This window comes from Apostichopus japonicus, chromosome 22, assembly GCF_037975245.1.
Source record: "Apostichopus japonicus isolate 1M-3 chromosome 22, ASM3797524v1, whole genome shotgun sequence".
Classification (NCBI taxonomy): Eukaryota; Metazoa; Echinodermata; class Holothuroidea; order Aspidochirotida; family Stichopodidae; genus Apostichopus; species Apostichopus japonicus.
The window spans coordinates 23209031-23226232 of NC_092582.1; the positions used below are offsets into that span (position 1 = coordinate 23209031).

General features: G+C 37.4%; 1 protein-coding gene across 12 annotated transcripts in view; it reads left to right on the forward strand.

Moving 5' to 3' along the window:
* Positions 1-247: 247 nt before the first annotated feature.
* LOC139963680 (uncharacterized) overlaps positions 248-17202 on the forward strand; it is a 242444-nt gene continuing 225489 nt past the window's right edge. For 3 of the 12 annotated variants that reach the window (XM_071964720.1, XM_071964719.1, XM_071964721.1), the window contains exons 1-3: positions 6882-9052; positions 11847-12000; positions 14144-14234. In XM_071964720.1, coding sequence (XP_071820821.1) covers positions 11920-12000; positions 14144-14234 — 172 coding nt within the window. In that variant the 5' untranslated portion in view covers positions 6882-9052; positions 11847-11919. Of the gene's footprint in view, positions 945-6880; positions 9053-9115; positions 9267-11846; positions 12001-13225; positions 13432-14143; positions 14235-17202 lie in introns of those variants that run through there. The other 9 variants (XM_071964714.1, XM_071964716.1, XM_071964717.1 and 6 more) reach the window with 6 other exon arrangements.

Here is a 17202-nt window from a genome sequence, read left to right on the forward strand (position 1 = left end):
TGTAATAAAAACGAAATAATGATGTCTGTTACAAAAAAAAATAGCAAAATATATTGCTTAACTTAGGATATTTCTTTTCCAATCATCTTCGAGAAAACAAAATAAGAATATATAACAGTGATAAAAACTGATTAGGGGATAGTATGATTGCGTGAACTTTGCGCCATGATTTAATTCCCCAATATTAACATAACATGCAGCCCAAAAACTTCGCCATTTCTGTCCATTTCCTCCTGTTCTTTTCGGTACCAGAAACATATATATCGCTTCACATGGTCAAGTTTGTGCTGCTAACAACATTTCCAGCATTTCACGTAAGTTACGGTCAGCCTTTGACCAATAGTGTCGAACCCTAGCAACGAATGTTCTTGTACTGTTCCCCCTTTTTTTGGCTTCATTGCCTGTGCAACTGCTTGACCTTTCATACCCTATTCAGGGTACAAGGTGTTTATTTTCCAACGCTCAGTTTGCCAGCTTCAACACTGTCAGTGAAAATTGGGTTTGGAACGATCAGAGCCGTCTGCTGGGAAGGATCGATGTTACCGGACTGAACCTGGAAGGCAGAGCTAGCAAACAGCACTGAAAATTATTTCTGTGGCAAACAGCCAATTTTTACTCAAAAAGTAGTTGGATGTATTATGTTACCTGGTGACAGTATCACTTTGTTGTACACGTACTGACACTTGTTAGGCAGAAATCGTTGGGTCAGTGTGTCATGCACTTAACTTCATGACAGTGAAATATATCCGAACAAAAAACTGGACTTCGTTTTTCGTCAGTGCTATATGCTTATCTATTATAACCTAACCTAAAGCCTAAAAGGTTAGGCTAACCATTCGCCGTCTATCTCGTTCAGTAGTATCAAACAGCCTCTTGCAGGAGATGATCACAAGAAGCGGGTAGCACATCAAGGTGAATTCACCTTCCCCTAATGACAGCTCAAGGTACTATTAGGAATTGTTGTATCGCTTTGCTTCAACTCGTACTAAAGTTGTTATCTGTGGTCTAAATATTGCCTAGATTTGGCAAGAAGGTTCTGTCACATAAAGTTGGTAAGTTTCTTGACTAGACTGTTCTGACCTATCCTTCACATTTGTTGACATGTGGTCATGTTTCCAGTCATGTTTCCAGGGTAGGCTAGGCTAGAAGGGATTTGTTTGCCAGGGATGGGTTGCACTTAGCAAATGCTGGGGCCTCGCGATGTTAAGTAGGGATGGTGAATTTTACTGTTGAACAGCAATGTTTTAACTAAATGGGAGGGGGGGGGGGGGTTAATATAGGCAGGCAAAATTTTTGATAAGGACTAAATGTTTGTAGTGGAGGTAAAGTTATGGGTGTTTTAATCGCAGGGAATGTGATAGTAATGGTTCTAACACTACAGTATGGTGAAATTGTTTTAATCACGGACTAGAATATTCCTGACATTGATTGGATCGATGGTTCCAGTGGTAGGAACCCTTAAAGGCATTGAAGACTCGCCCCAAACCGCGTGCGGCCATCTGAAAAAGTTAACTTTCCGTTGCTTGCAAGTGACGTTTTGTTCGTGTCGCTACAACAGACAGAACAGTAATGAAACGTGATACCTTGTTATCTTTAGCTGGACCTGAGATGTCCATCGCTGCATTGTTTGTACACAGATGTGGGTATTGACCGCAGCTGTATGTACTGACTATACACTAGTGTCTAATTACCGATGGCTGCAAGCTGTGCGTGTGTATTTTCTGCGATCGATGGTGGTGTCTATCACTTCTGTTACACCTCATTCGAAACTAGGTCAGATTACCGGCATTAGACGTTTCTTTTTGGGCGAGTCTTCACACCCTTTAAGGGTAATAACTTTCTAGATGTTGTGCAAGATTGCTTTGTACATGAGCATGTTACATTCTGTACTGGGGGGGGGGGGTGTATGGTTGTTACATCCTGGATCTTGTCTTGATTTCTGATCCAAGGATTGTTGTTGAATAAACAGGTCTAGGAAAACTAGGAACTAGTGATCATGATATACTGGCTTTTGATGTTGCTTGCAAGGTCGTAAATTCTGTTAGGAAGGAAAAGGTCTCTGAATTCTCGAGATAAAGAGACAGTGGCAGTTGAAACTTTACTTAAGGATACAGATTGGATTAATTTGTTAAGAGACAAGAGTGCTTCTCAGTCTTGGATCTGTTTAGCTGATAAGTTTAAGGTCATGATGGAAAATCATGTTCCTTGGAAGAATTATCGTCGTAAAAGCAGTATGCCTTCCTGGATGACTAAGGAAGTTAGATGTGCAATAAGACAAAAAAAGTAGAATGTGGAAGGTGTTTAGGAGGACTAATTCTGAATCTCTTTGGCAAGTTCAAAAGTCATCAACTGAAGGTAGAACCCTTAAATATAGTCTCTGAAGCAAAATTGAATTCGAAAATAACATTGCCGTAAATATTAAGGATGACCCAAAGGCCTTCTTTTCATATGTCAGCTAGGTCAAAGTAGAAAGTTAAAGATGCGGTTGTTTCTCTTAGGGTGCCACAAGCTTATAATATAATTACTGATTGTCAACTATTTTGTGTTGGTTTTTCAAGGGAAGATATGAGTATTATTTCAGATTTTCAGGGTGGAAGTGATGGTCCTAAACTTGATTCAGTCTTATTTTCGGATGAGGTTGTCCTAAAGGAGTTGCTTTGTCCAAATGTTTCTAAAGCTCCTGGTCCTGATGCAATCCATCCGTATTTGTTGAAGACTTTTGCACACCATTTCTGCATTCCACTCTCATTGGTTTTTAGTTAATTTATGAATGAAGGTTATGTTCCTCAGGACTGGAGATGTACTAATATTAGCCCAATTTTCAAGAAGCTGTGTGATAAGTCTAAGCTCTGTAATTATAGGCCTATTAGTCTCACTAGTGTTGTTTGTAAGGTCATGGAGTCAGCTTTTGTTAACAAGTATATGGTCAGTCACTTCAGTAGTCAGTCTTTGGTCAGAGAGTCTTTACCTAGCTGGCTTTTGCTAAAAGGTCTTGTCTCAATAATATTCTTGAGTTTATGGAAGATCAAGTTCACTGAATAGGCAGAAGTCTGTAGATGTTGTGTTCCTGGATTTCCAGAAGGCCTTTGATAAAATTCCCCACCAGCATCTTTTACTTCTAAGGCTGAGGAGTATGGGTGTCAATGGTAATTTACTGTCTTGGATCGCGAATTGGCTTGGTAATAGGAAACAGGTGGTAGTTAAATTTGGCTGTGCTTCTTCTTGGCAGGACATTTCTAATGGGGTTCCACAAGGATCTGTTTTGGGTCCCTTGTTGTTTGTTGCCTATATAAATGACATTGATGCCTGATCTATTTTGTGTACAGCCAACAAGTTTGCTGATGACACCAAACTGTATTCTGAGGTCTCTTCCAAAAGTGATTCTGAAAAATTTCAAATGGATTGGATAAGGTTTATTCATGGTCTCAGGTATGCCAAGTTTTTTTTATATTGAGAAATGCAAGGTGATGCATATGTTGGTAGTAGTAACCGAAAGTATACTTATACTCTTTATGGTGAGGAGTTGCAGGAGGTCTTTGTTGAAAGAGACCTAGGTATCTACATTGACTTCTCTGCAACCTTCTAACTGGCAATGTTTCAAAGCTGCCAAAAGAGGTAATAGGATTTTAGTTATGATCAAGAGGAACTTCAGTTTTCTGAAAGAGGACATTGTTAGGCTTTATAAGCAGTTGGTAAGGTCTCATCTGGAGTATATGCTGTGCAGGCTTGGAACCCATTTTTTGCTAAGGATAAGGAAGTATATACTCGAGAAGGTCCAGAGGAGGGCTACTGGGATGATTTATTCCTTATTATAGGAGGTTAGAGCTGTTGAAACTCACCACACTGGAGCTTAGGAGGTTATCTGGTGACTTGATTCTAGGGTTCAAGATTGTGTATGGTTTTGAAAAATTAATCCTACACTGAGTTTTTCATGTTTCCTAATAGAAGTTGTACCAGAGGTCATTGTCTTAAAACTCCAGAAGTTACAAAGTAAGATTAATATTCGGTATAACTTTTTTTCTAATAGGGTTGTGAATGAGTGGAACTGTTTGCCTGAGAGAGTTGTACTTGCAAGTACTTTAAGCATTGTAATCGGGTCTGATTTTTTGTGTCTTCGGTTTTTTTGGTACCATAGGGGTTCTTTATAGGGACTTGAATGTCCCTCCTGTTCCTTTATGTACTCAACTAAAACTAAGTTAGGCTAGGCTGTTGCTGCACCCTCTCCAAAATTTCCCACATTTTTTGTATGATTGGAACACCATGGCATAAGCATATTCTGAAAATTTCAGTTGCATTGCTTTACAATTGGCCGATTTATCACACTTTGAAATTCTGTAATTTGTCGCCACCGTGGCATTCTGGCATTTTATACGTTTCAGGCCTCGTTTCTCAGCAATTAAACATTCTACTACCTTTCTATTACAGATGCCTGTAGAGTCTATCCCATAAAACAGGAATAACAAAAATTAGGCTACAAAAATATTGTCTTGTGGAAGTTGTGGAGTTAGGTCAACTTAAAAGTGCCAAAATATTCAATTTTTGTACTTTTCACTAAAAAATGTGCTATTTTTAGTGATGAATTGCTCCTAAACCATTGCTTAAGGGTACTTGATTCTTTCAGATGTTATTATGTCTAGTACAAACAATACAAAATAATGATTACAATGCTTTCCTATAATTAAATTTGCAAGTTGTGCAACTCTTAAGTTGCTATTTCATGCTGCGATTCAACATGAGGTAGGGGTTTTGATGCCAATCTTTTACCAAAGTAACCATGTTAGGGCATGTTATACTTTAATTATAAGTATAAAGTTCTCACACCTAAACAAATTTCAGGGTTCTAGCTTTTCTCAATATTAATTTATGAAGTTGTTAAGTTGCTCTGATGTACAAAAGAGGTCGTCTTTGACAGCCAATAACTCAAAACGCGTCATGTTGAAAAAAATCTGATAAATTTTTTCTGGAAGAGATATAGTACCACCCTGTTTGTACAAAAAATTTCAGGAGGGTGTTTTGCCTTATTTTGAAATGAAAAATCCTCAAAGTTTGGGATTTTTACAAAAAAATGTTTTGCCTGTTTTGTTGTTCCATGTGTTTTGAGCCTGGGTATTGTACTTCAAGGTCATTCAATTCAATACTGTGCAGTTTTTAATTTCATATAAACAAATACAATTTGCACTGTACTTGTCTGCTTCTGGTTGAATTCATTTAATTAAAGGTGGGGGCGCTCGTATACTTTTAGAAAGAGGGGGCTTTGATTTCAGTGGTTTTGCATGTCACCCATTACTCACATGACTTTTCTGAGTGGTCACCTGATCGTAGCTGTACTGGGCTGTAAACGGTATTGTGTTGCAAGCTATTTCTTATTCCCTTTTTGCCAATCCTTTCTGAAGAGGGTGGAGCCGCCCCTTATGGCAACGTCTTTTACTTCCCTTTTACCGTTCAAGTTCCGTTATTTTTAATTCGGTGCACCGGTTACGAGGATGGGCTGCAGCTAGGGCAAGTGCTTTGTGATCGCCTAAAGGGCCCGTGGCCAGGAGCCCAAATATAAGTAAATATACATATTTATCTATATATGATATATGACAAAAAATGCTTTGTCTTTCCCTCCTGATATAGAACTAAAATGCATATATAAAAAATTTTTTAAAAAATACAGATGTCTATATATAATTCATACCTAAATTGAATTAACTACAAATTGTTCACAAATGACGGACTTGACCATACGTTTGATACCCAATGTTGTAATCACTTCAGAATTTTTTTTCACTTTGTATATGCGTTTTTATTTTTGTGACACGAGTCAGTGTGTATCGGACTTATATTCACTAATAGTTTCTTGAGCTGTAAAAAAATGTCGACTCACGACTTCGGTTACAATAATTGCAAATACTTTACTCCAGTTAGTACAAGACTGGTGCATCTGGAAAAGTTTGAAATACACTGGTTTGTTACAGCCAAATAGTATTAGGTTACTGCACTTCTATAGGCTAAACTTTTGATATTCGATAAAGCATGCACAGCTTTCCTAATGGGTGAATCAACTACGAAACCAGGGCACCCAAACCGGTCGGACTTCGATTGCTCACCATGTAGGCCTAAAAATAGTCAAACCATGGAGCTGCTAGAGTAGCAGCTCCCTGGTCAAACTTAAGCCTGGGCCTGATGCAAAACTCGACCATAACCTATACTGTACGTACAGCCCACTAGTTGTGAACAGTTCTGAACGTATGAACAAACTACAGAGTTTTGTATCACACAACACACACGAAAAGGCGGTGTAATAATTTACTACTGACACTTCCACAGACAAGAACTATGCAGGAATTTCGTCAAGGCCATCGCTCCAGTTACCCAAACCCGTATATTGCTTACTAGCCGTAAATACGGGATTGCTAAGGAATTACGTGACAACAGCGACGAGCCGGTAGAGGGTACTGTAGTATTGATATTATTTTTAAATCGGGTGGTGTGACGGGTGGTGTGAAGGACAGAATCCACGAGCGAGCCCACCTTTAAAAGACTTTACTATAAAATGGATTTCAACCAGTACATACTGTACACATTTATGTACAGTGTGTACAGCACATACATTGTACTGGGTGTATATGTACAGTGTGTATAAGTGTTAGGTGTAAACATCTTCTGGCACTCATTGTCCTTATCCAAATGGATCCCCAACAAACATGATCACTTATCCTGCAGATTTCAATGTCATATAAACAATTACTATTTGCAATGTACTGTATGCTTCTGGTTTAATTGGGTTGCGTCAGGGGCTTGATGACAAAGCCAGATAAAGTCCAAAAATGTGAACCTACAAAGGCTACATTTGGGAAGGGTGGGGGGGGGGGGCGGGGAGGGGAGGTCTGTAAGACAAAGTTCTGTAGCAAAAATTCCTCAATAATCTAGTTGACTCCACCACTAATGGGTGCCTTTTTGTGGTTGGGGAAGTGGGAGAGGGCAGCAAAAAATAACCGTTTACAACAGACTGAGGCCTTCGTGTGGTACAAAATTATGTCAAAGTTGCACAAAAGAATGGATTATCAGGTTTGTCTACATTCTACACCCCCCCCCCCCCACACACACACACACCCTGGACCCTCACATGGTTAAGAATCTGTTTCATTCAGTGGCTGAAAGGGAAAATATGCGTGACAGCATATAATATTTAAGATATTTCAAGGATTGTCATCTAGCCTAATATGCTGATTTCTTTTAGTAGATCTTTGAATTACATGAAATTTCTTATTAATTTTAAATATTTTGTGCCATACTGACATCACAATTCTTGACTGTTTGAGCAAAATCTAGTGGGTAGATTTGGCAAGAATAAAACACCACTGATATGCCATCATTTGTCTATCACTCAAAAAAGAAAACGGTTTGCTATGCAAATGCTTATAACGTTACAAAAGAAATGACAGGATAGAATTGCATTATTAATAAAAAGTCACTTCAATGAGTTACATATCATACTATATGTGTCATTCACAGGTGATGCATTTAGAGATCTGCAGTTTGCGTTTAGTGTGCCACACAATAGCATTTCTGGATTTATTCCAGAAGTCTGTGATGCAATATACCAGTGCTTCAAGGAGCACCACTTAAAGGTAAATTTATCATTCTCCTGCTTAAAGGTATACTGTATTGGCCCAAAATTAGCTAGATTATTCAAATATGGTCACCTTCCGTCAAAAATCTTTAACTATGTTTGTTACCACCTTGGAGAAAATTTACCTAACTGGGACATTGAGTCATCTTGTGTGTTCATTTAGAATGTCTGAAAACAATTTGAAAAGTAATGACCTACAGGAAAGTACTTTTTGAAAACATCTATCAATTATAACGTGCCATAATTTGGGGCCAATACAGACTACCTTTAAGTCTGCTTAAATAGAAAGGTGTATAGGAAAATTTACAAGCTACTTGACATTACCTATAGCTTCATTGTTGCATGAAACCTGCACTTACCTTTGCTTTTCGATTTGATGTAAGCAAACATATATCAAAAGATTGAAGATGAAGGTTGTTGTAAAATGATTGCATTGTAGTGTGGAATTTATAGTACTTTAATTCACAATGCAGAAATAAACTATTGATGACAAATATTCGTATATATAATATATGTATTACTTCTCATGACACACTGAAAAGTGTAAAGAACTTCCATGAAAAACAATAGGTATCTACCACCACTAGTCAACAAGGGCTACCCACAAACCAATAATCTGACATACTGTAGTAAAGATGTACGACATACATGAACTTAGCATCACAGTGAAAAAGCTAATTTTTTACACTTGAACATATAAGAAACAAAGTAAAATGCTGACCACAAATGACCTTCGACCTCTTCCAAACCAATAGGGGATCTTTAACTCAATTAATGTGATACGCCTACAGACAAAATGTGAGATATCTGAAAGCTTACCAGTACCTTAAGATGCTATATTTACAACCAACGTATCACAAACACGACCATGCCCTCACACATACACATACATTCAGTACAAACACATATGCCATTATGAATATGGAAGTTACACTACTCATGAAAAAATGTAAACAATTTGAACCATTTTCCAAAAACAAATTACAATTCACTATTTGAGGAGCCTTTAAGGTTCTGATACGACAGTATCATTGTCACCCAGCTGTGCACATGCACAAGAATTTGCTGAATTTGGAGTTTTGCCAATTGTTTGGCCCTGAAATTTGTTATTAATCTCAGCTCCTCTGTGAAACTCTTATCAAATAAATCATCAATATCGTCACATTTGGAGGGTTGATTAAGAATGCTCAAAGCAGCTTGTAAAAGGGGTTCTTTTTCATATTTTTGTTTTGAGTGTTTTGAGGGGGTTGTATTTTTGAGGATGACCTCTTATTTGTCTCAATGGCGGTACAGGATGGCCCAGGTTGATTGTGATCAAACAGAGGTTCTTGAACTACAAGATCAACAGTCTCGTCCTCTGTTTCTTCCGTTCCAGGACCAGACTCCGACAAAGGTAAAACTGTAGTAGCCACATCCTGAAATGAATTGTAAAAGGTTAATATTAACTGTTGAAACAACAACTATTACAATTCAAATTATGTTCTTCTACTTCTCTAGGTACCAAACTCTCCAGCTGAATGGAATAGTATCGCAGACAACTTCCACTCTCGATGGAACTTTCCTCAGTGCATTGGTGCCATGGATGGAAAACATGTACTCAGCCTTCGCTGTCCATTGAAGAGTGGATCATATTTTTACAATTACAAGGGTACATTTAGCATGGTATTGCTAGCTCTGGTTGATGCGCAGTATAAATTTATTTATGTTGACGTAGGCAAAAATGGAAGGGTTAGTGATGGTGGTGTTTTTAAAGATTCATCACTTGACACCACCCTAGAAGAAGGGCTTAACTTACCCCCAACTAATGAATCCCATCTACCATATGTCATTGTTGGTGATAAAGCATTTCCGCTAAAAAAATACCGCATGAAGCCCTTCGCAGCCAGAGCTCTGAATAAGGAACGTAGAATTTTCAACAATAGGCTATCAAGAGCTCGCAGAGTCTCTGAGAATGCTTTTGGTATTCTGGCTTCACGATTCCAAGTGTTCAATACCAGAATGGCAGAGAAAACTAGCACAGCAGAAAAAGTAATGTTAGCTTCATGTGCACTTCACAATTTCTTGCAAGATGCATCAATTAACAAAGAGAGTGATTCACAATACATTGATGAATGTGATGTTGACCAGGAGAATGTGAATTCACTGGAAATAACTGAGGGAGGATGGCGTCAAAATCATGCTGTTGGTTTCAATGGTCTTGCTGACCTTCCCTGTAGCATCACAAATCACTCATCTGCAGATGCACGCAATATTAGGGAGAAATTTTGCACCTACTTTAACAACGAAGGTCAGGTGTCATGGTAATGGCAAATTAAGGATTAGGACATCTTTTTTGGTACTTCTGTAAGCATCGCACGTGTACATAACCGACATAAAATCAAAACAGATCATCACTAAAAATAGCACATTTTTAGTGAAAAGTACAAAAATGGTATATTTTGGCACTTTCAAAGTTGACCTTACTCCACAAGACAATATTTTTTGTAGCCTAATTTTTGATTTTCCTGTTCTATGGGATAGACTCTATAGGCATCTGTAATAGAAAGGTAGAAGAATGTTTAATTGCTGAGAAATGAGACCTCAAAAGTCAAGAAAATGCCACGGTGGCGACAAATTGCGGAATTTCAAAGTGTGATAAATCGGCCAGTTGTAAAGCAATGCAACTGAAATTTTCAGAATATGCTTATGCCATGGTGTTCCAATCATACAATAAATTTGGGAATTTTTCGAAGATGTCGAACTACAACATACTCCAAAATTTGGTGATTTGATATGGAATGACCCGACTTCCTGTATTAAACAGAGAAACAATTGGTGAGGTAGGCTGACTAGGGTTTGAATAATATGGCTGTTCTCTTTAGTACTAGGCCTAGCCTACTTCAAGAGGACAATGCACGGAGTTGCGATCTGGACGAACTGTCTTGGTCAATATGGGACATCTGGCCACCCTATATGCAGTTTTGAATGAAAATTGCACATAGGGTGGCCAGACATATGCTTTATACGGGGTGGGGGGGGAAAGGGGGAATCAAACAACATGTAAGCAGTGTAACAATGGTTTATTTAAGGTGGCATATTCCTATTAGTCCATATCAATCTGCCCAAGTGTTCTCCTTTAGGAAAAGTGCCAAGAAGCAGCAGAACATCTTTTTTGATATGTTATCAATCAGGATCTTTTTTTCTGTGGCTTGCATGTTGAAGTACATGTGGTGCAAACATTGGGTCAATTGAGGCAATTTTAGACCCCTGTCGCCCTACCAGGAGCAGCGTACGAATAATTGTTTTCTACTGAGTAAAGAGGTTTGTTTACAAATGACAAAAACTTCGGGCTCTCGATCATGGCCGAAAAATCTACAAGGCCGGTCATGATATGGAAAATTGATGGTGCCATGAATGGCCAAATTGTCAGCTAGCCAGTGATGGGTAGCGTTTAGCTAGTGAGAACCCTCTATCTAGACTTAGAGACCACAATGTCAATGGGGCTATTAATAGGCGTATGCTACCATTATGTTACTGGTGTTGCACCACAATTAATTGCTCCCTTTGACTTACACACTAAACTCGTCACTTTCCAAGGCCACTAGAGCATAGATAGAAGTTTTCAACTGACATTCTACCCATCATATGATGGCTTGGGCTATCATAAAACAGTCAACTTTTGCCACCATGATTGTTTAGATTTTGAGCTAGAATGAGCTCAAAGTATAGCATAGTGCTCTTCAACCCATCTGCCAGCTCTTGCAGTGGAATCTTCTTGTTTCACCCGAGGCTTTCTAAAATACCTTAAATCACCTTCAATCATCCAGATTTTTAGACCATCAGTAGTTTATTTCATCCTTTTCAACATCCAAGCATCAAAAAGAATGATTATAATGACTCAGAAAATGCCCAAAAAATTAATACAGTTGGTCACATTATAGGGCCATTAATTTTGCGACGGTTAACCTTTCAGGCGGCTGTGCACTACTCTAATTGTGGGCCATAGTTGCATGATCTGTCATAATAGGTCTCGACTCCATATGATGGCGCTATCCATATTTAAGTTAAATCCTACAGTTATGACTGCAGAGACAACATTGATATTTGTACAGTATATCCCTGAGCATGTTGTTAGTGTCGAGAGGGGAACGAGGATTGGGTAGGGGAGGGAATCACAATAAGTCATGTTTATTCATTTATTGGGAAAATTCCTAAACAGCATTTCCATTCTCATCCTTCAATTTATTAGGTACGAATATAGAATGAGGCACAACTTTAAATATGAGAGTACTTAGGCCTAAAACTTGTGGATCGACCAAACAATGGGAAGAAAACACTGTTCAACAATTACACAGGCGGATGATGTTCTGGAAGGACAAACTGCAGGTAAAAGACCCAGAGAGGTAAAAAGAGATGTTATGTGAAAAATAAGATGAGCAAATGCTATATAGGTGAGATGTGGTGTTCTCCAATTTTGAGCAAATTTGTTTTTTTCTGAAGATAACTAGGTGATTGAGTTGAAGCATAAAAGGAGTAAAACTACAATGAAATCATGCTATCGGAAAGTTTAACGAGGTAGAGACCGCTTATTAAAGAAAGCTTGTGAACAGAGACCCGAACGATGTTTTGCCAAATCTTTGGCCAATTGGTAGAGATTGAAGGAAAGAAAAAGAATGAGTAGTGGAAAAGCAAATCACTATTGTTTACTAATGGAGTGATGGTTGTTGTTCATAACATAGATGGATCAGAACATGCATTAGTCTCTAGTAACAGCATTCTGTAATACCAGTGTGATAGATCAGAACATGCATTTGTCTGTAGCTACAGAGTTTTCAATATTTTCGATATAGCAGAAAATGCATTGGTCTGTACTAGCTGCTGTGTTGTGTATAAAAAGATTCCAAAATTTGTGAATAAATCAGTTACGGACCTCCCACATCACCCCCTCCACCTCATGCATGTATTCACCCTTTCACTTCTCTGCATCTACACTTTCTATCTGTTCCTGTGTAAATGGTTATAAAATTATGTTTTCATCACATCTTCTCCTTGACCTACAATTATTTTGTTTTGTTTGTTTGTGTTTAACAACATTCAGCTCTTGGTATCCTTTAGATACAGTGTGCTGATTCTGTATATAGAACCAATGTATGTTTTACTACATGTCATAACTTCCTTACCTTAAAACCTTAATTCTCTCCAAGCAGTAGTCGCATAAGGTCGTAACTTAAATGTGATTTAATTTTAATGTTAATCTTGACAAACCTTGCAAACAGAATATGGTGTGTTACAAGTTCATAGTGTATGGATTCATATAAGTACTTATTAATTTGATGGCTTGAGAATGTGACCAAGATGTCATTGTTTGATTTTGTGGGTTCACCAACTTGAAGATAGCAAACTCAAAAGCAATTGATACAACACAAGGTTCAACATGAAATACCACTTCTAAATGTTTTTGATTGAAGGGAATGAACAAATTTCTCCTCTTGCAGTGTTCGCAAGAATTTTCTTTAGAATAATTCACCGTTGACCGTAATTACTTTGGTTTACAAAATGGTTTTTATCATTTTTGTGTTCAGATATCTTAATGCGATTTGTTGTCAATTGTTGCTTTTTTTTCTACAGGAATATCTTCAAGGGAAACAAATTCCTTCACCTTTTTGTGGGTCGAAGACATTTTGTGGGTCGAAGACTTTTTGATCACTATTTGCAAAGTGAAGATCATTTGATACCAAGAGGCAATATGTAAGGAAGTGCCCATCATCTCTGTCTACAACTACTGTATGCAAAGATTACAGTAGGACAAATTTGTTTATACTGACAAATTAAAGGTAATTAAATTCGAATATTAATCTAGCATCTATTATGATTAAAAATATCATCTTTTACTAGCATCAACCTTATGTTCATCCACACAAATATGTGATTGCAAATTATGTTGTCATCCTCATGTTGCATTTGAGTCACACCAGATTAAGGTTGAAATCCCTTGTTTTTTATGTCATATAGACATTGCATATCTATATAGCCTACCACTAAACCTAAGAAACTTACATGGTATTGTAGCCTAGTGTTATTGGCACTCCTGGGAAATCACTGTAACCTGCCATGAATTTATGAAGGGGAATTGCCAGCTGATTTTATGTTTTCAAAAGTGTTGAAAAGTGGAAAGTTGAAGTGGGGAGAGGGAGGGCATGGTTGAGAGGGAGTTCTGGAACTACCCCCTCAGATCTTGAGAGATGACATTTGGCAGAGGTTTGGTCTTGACATATTGCAGTTTAACAAAAATGAAAAAAACACAAATTTGAGTGCTGGTAAATGTTTCTATAACGATTAGAAAAAAATTGCCCACCATCCTTTATACATAGATTACCACTTAAACTGAGACTCCCCCAAAATTCCCACCCTTACTTTTTAAATATACATAGTGTAATCGCTACCCTCTGATGGCTACATGAGGGGTCATGCAACTTCACTGATACCCCTGAACATCCTGAATGAGAAAATATTGTCACCCTAAATTATATCAACTTTTTTGTGCAGGTCAGAGGTCAGTACTATGATCTAGTGTTGGGGGCTCCTTATGGATTCATAATTCTTACATGGAACGGCATATTGAAGGAAACATTGGAAGGTAAGAATATTTATTGTCTTTTTCAATTTTCTTTTGGGTGTTTCTTTTGTGACCATTTTTTGAGGCATATTGAATGCTTTTGAGAATTGGATAGTTTTTATTAACATTTACAATTAGTGAAGTTTGAACTGATTCAGCTCTTTTTAAGTAGCCTGTGTTATAATAGGTTCTGCTATGGTGCCATTTTCGGTGAAAATATTTCAAAATAAAATAAAACTGTTAGCAAACTGCTTATCCACTAGAGAGCCTGTGTAATAGAATGTGTAAAAGTAAGTTGGCCTGACGTTTTGATCCTAGCAGGATCTTCTTCAGAGGCTAAATGGCAAGTAACAGTAACAGAAGGGACAAAAATATGCACAGAATACAGACAGGTTAATGAGCACGGTGAACACAATGAGATAGATGAAAGGGGATTATAAGTAGACAAGTCTGGCTAACGAAAATATTTCCACGGAAGTTGCCCAGAATTTCTGCAATAGTAAATGTCAAAATATGAAGAAACTATATTTGCATGCTGTTAGCATATTAGGAGGCTTGCTTTGAGGAACTTAATTAATTCATAATTAGAGTAATTAATAATGAGAAAGCATTGTCATTTCAAAGTCTTGTGTGTCATAATTGATCCCAGCATGTCACAGTTTATACAGAAAGTGGTGCATTATGGGTAAAATGAAATGGAACACTTGAAATTTGGTCATAATGTATTTTTGTAAATAGTGGAAAATTTGATGTGACAGATATCCGTCGAATATTGTTTCTTAATATTTACCGAACCATAAAGAATTGTTTCTGTCTCAAAGTGTTCCCTAGTCCTGACTCAGCAATATTTTGTTACTTAATTATGAATAATGGCAGCGATATTTTTAATATTGTAGAAATCGTGATATGATAGAATTAAGTTCAAGGTCACTACACATGTTAGGCAAAAACTTAAATACTCTGCATACTTAATATCCCACCAAAAAGGGGTAATAAATTTATTTTTATGCTTTAAGTAAATAATATAGCCCTTTAAAGGAACCAGCCAATGAACCATCAAGTCATATCCTGCTCCAGAAGTATGGAATATTGTAATGTTCAAATATTAAAGGTAGAATATCTAAAGTTGGAAAATCTTATTTTCTCATTATAACTTGGTGGAGTCAAGGGGTTGCCAGATGAGATCCTAGTGTCATTTCAGGTTTTCTGAAGATCAAATGCTAAAGTCATAGTTTAGATTAAAATATTGTAGAATATGCTACATGATATTGAAAATGCTAACCTTTCAAATCCACTTGTGCAATTTCCTTTGCAAATGTAATGTAAGAGTCAAAATTCAAAACTAAATATATAAATATTTTGTTTCAAACCATCATAGTACTTCTTTCCAAATTTTTGATAACAAGTCGTGCTTATATTCAAGTAAAGTTGCAAGTCATTTTATCTGCAAGTCAAATCAACAAACAATTCCTTTGTCAAAGTCAAGCCACAAGTTAAAGAAAAAATGTGACTTGAATCTGACGCAACTGAACTTAGTCTTTGACTCAAGTCAACAATACTGTCAATATTGTATAATACTATTTTTGAGGTAGAAATCATAATGGTTATATTATGCAGTGTCATAGTTGAAGAAACTTCTCGCAGACAATAAATTGTTTGGTTGATATCTTAGGATCAAGCTAATATGTTGTGAAAAATTGCATTTGTTCCTATTAGGTAATGCAGAGTACCATTAAAAGTGTACGTTCATGCGTTAGTATTTACTAATTCCTATAATAGGCTGGTGAAGACTGGCTTAATAATTTAACCTGTCATCTTAAACTGTTGGCCTTTGTAGATGTCCACAGTGATGATGCTTAAATTAGTTATTTAGTGTGGAAGAGACTATTTTTAGAAATAGTTGAAAATTAGAATGTAGTGGATTGTTGGTCCAGGTGCTATTGAGCCTATTGATGATATACCAAATGGAGTGGTGCTATCAATGATTTGATTTGTGTTGGCGGTGCTATCGATGACTCATATGTATGGTTTGCCATTGATGGTTCAAATATAGTGGCTGGTGGTGCTATTGATGATATAACAGTGGGATTGATGCTATCAATGATGTGAATTGTGTGGCCGTGCTATCGATGACTCATATGTATGGTTTGTCATTGATGGTTTAAATATAGTGGCTGGTGGTGCTATTGATGATATAACAGTGGGATCGGTGCTATTAATGATTTGAATTGTGTTGGCGGTGCTATCGATGACTCATATGTATGGTTTGCCATTGATGGTTCAAATATAGTGGCTGGTGGTGCTATTGATGATATGACAGTGGGATTGGTGCTATCAATGATGTGATTTGTGTTGGCGGTGCTATCGATGACTCATATGTATGGTTTGCCATTGATGGTTCAAATATAGTGGCTGGTTGTGCTATTGATGATATAACAGTGGGATTGGTGCTATCAATGATGTGATTTGTGTTGGCGGTGCTATCGATGACTCATATGTATGGTTTGCAATTGATGGTTTGAATATAGTGGCTGGTGGTGCTATTGATGATATAACAGTGGGATTGGTGCTATTAATGATTTGAATTGTGTGGCCGTGCTATCGATGACTCATATGTATGGTTTGTCATTGATGGTTTAAATATAGTGGCTGGTGGTGCTATTGATGATATAACAGTGGGATCGGTGCTATTAATGATTTGAATTGTGTTGGCGGTGCTATCGATGACTCATATGTATGGTTTGCCATTGATGGTTCAAATATAGTGGCTGGTTGTGCTATTGATGATATAACAGTGGGATTGGTGCTATCAATGATGTGATTGTGTTGGTGCTATCGATGACTCATATGTATGGTTTGCCATTGATGGTTCAAATATAGTGGCTGGTTGTGCTATTGATGATATAACAGTGGGATTGATGCTATCAATGATGTGATTTGTGTTGGCGGTGCTATCGATGACTCATATGTATGGTTTGCCATTGATGGT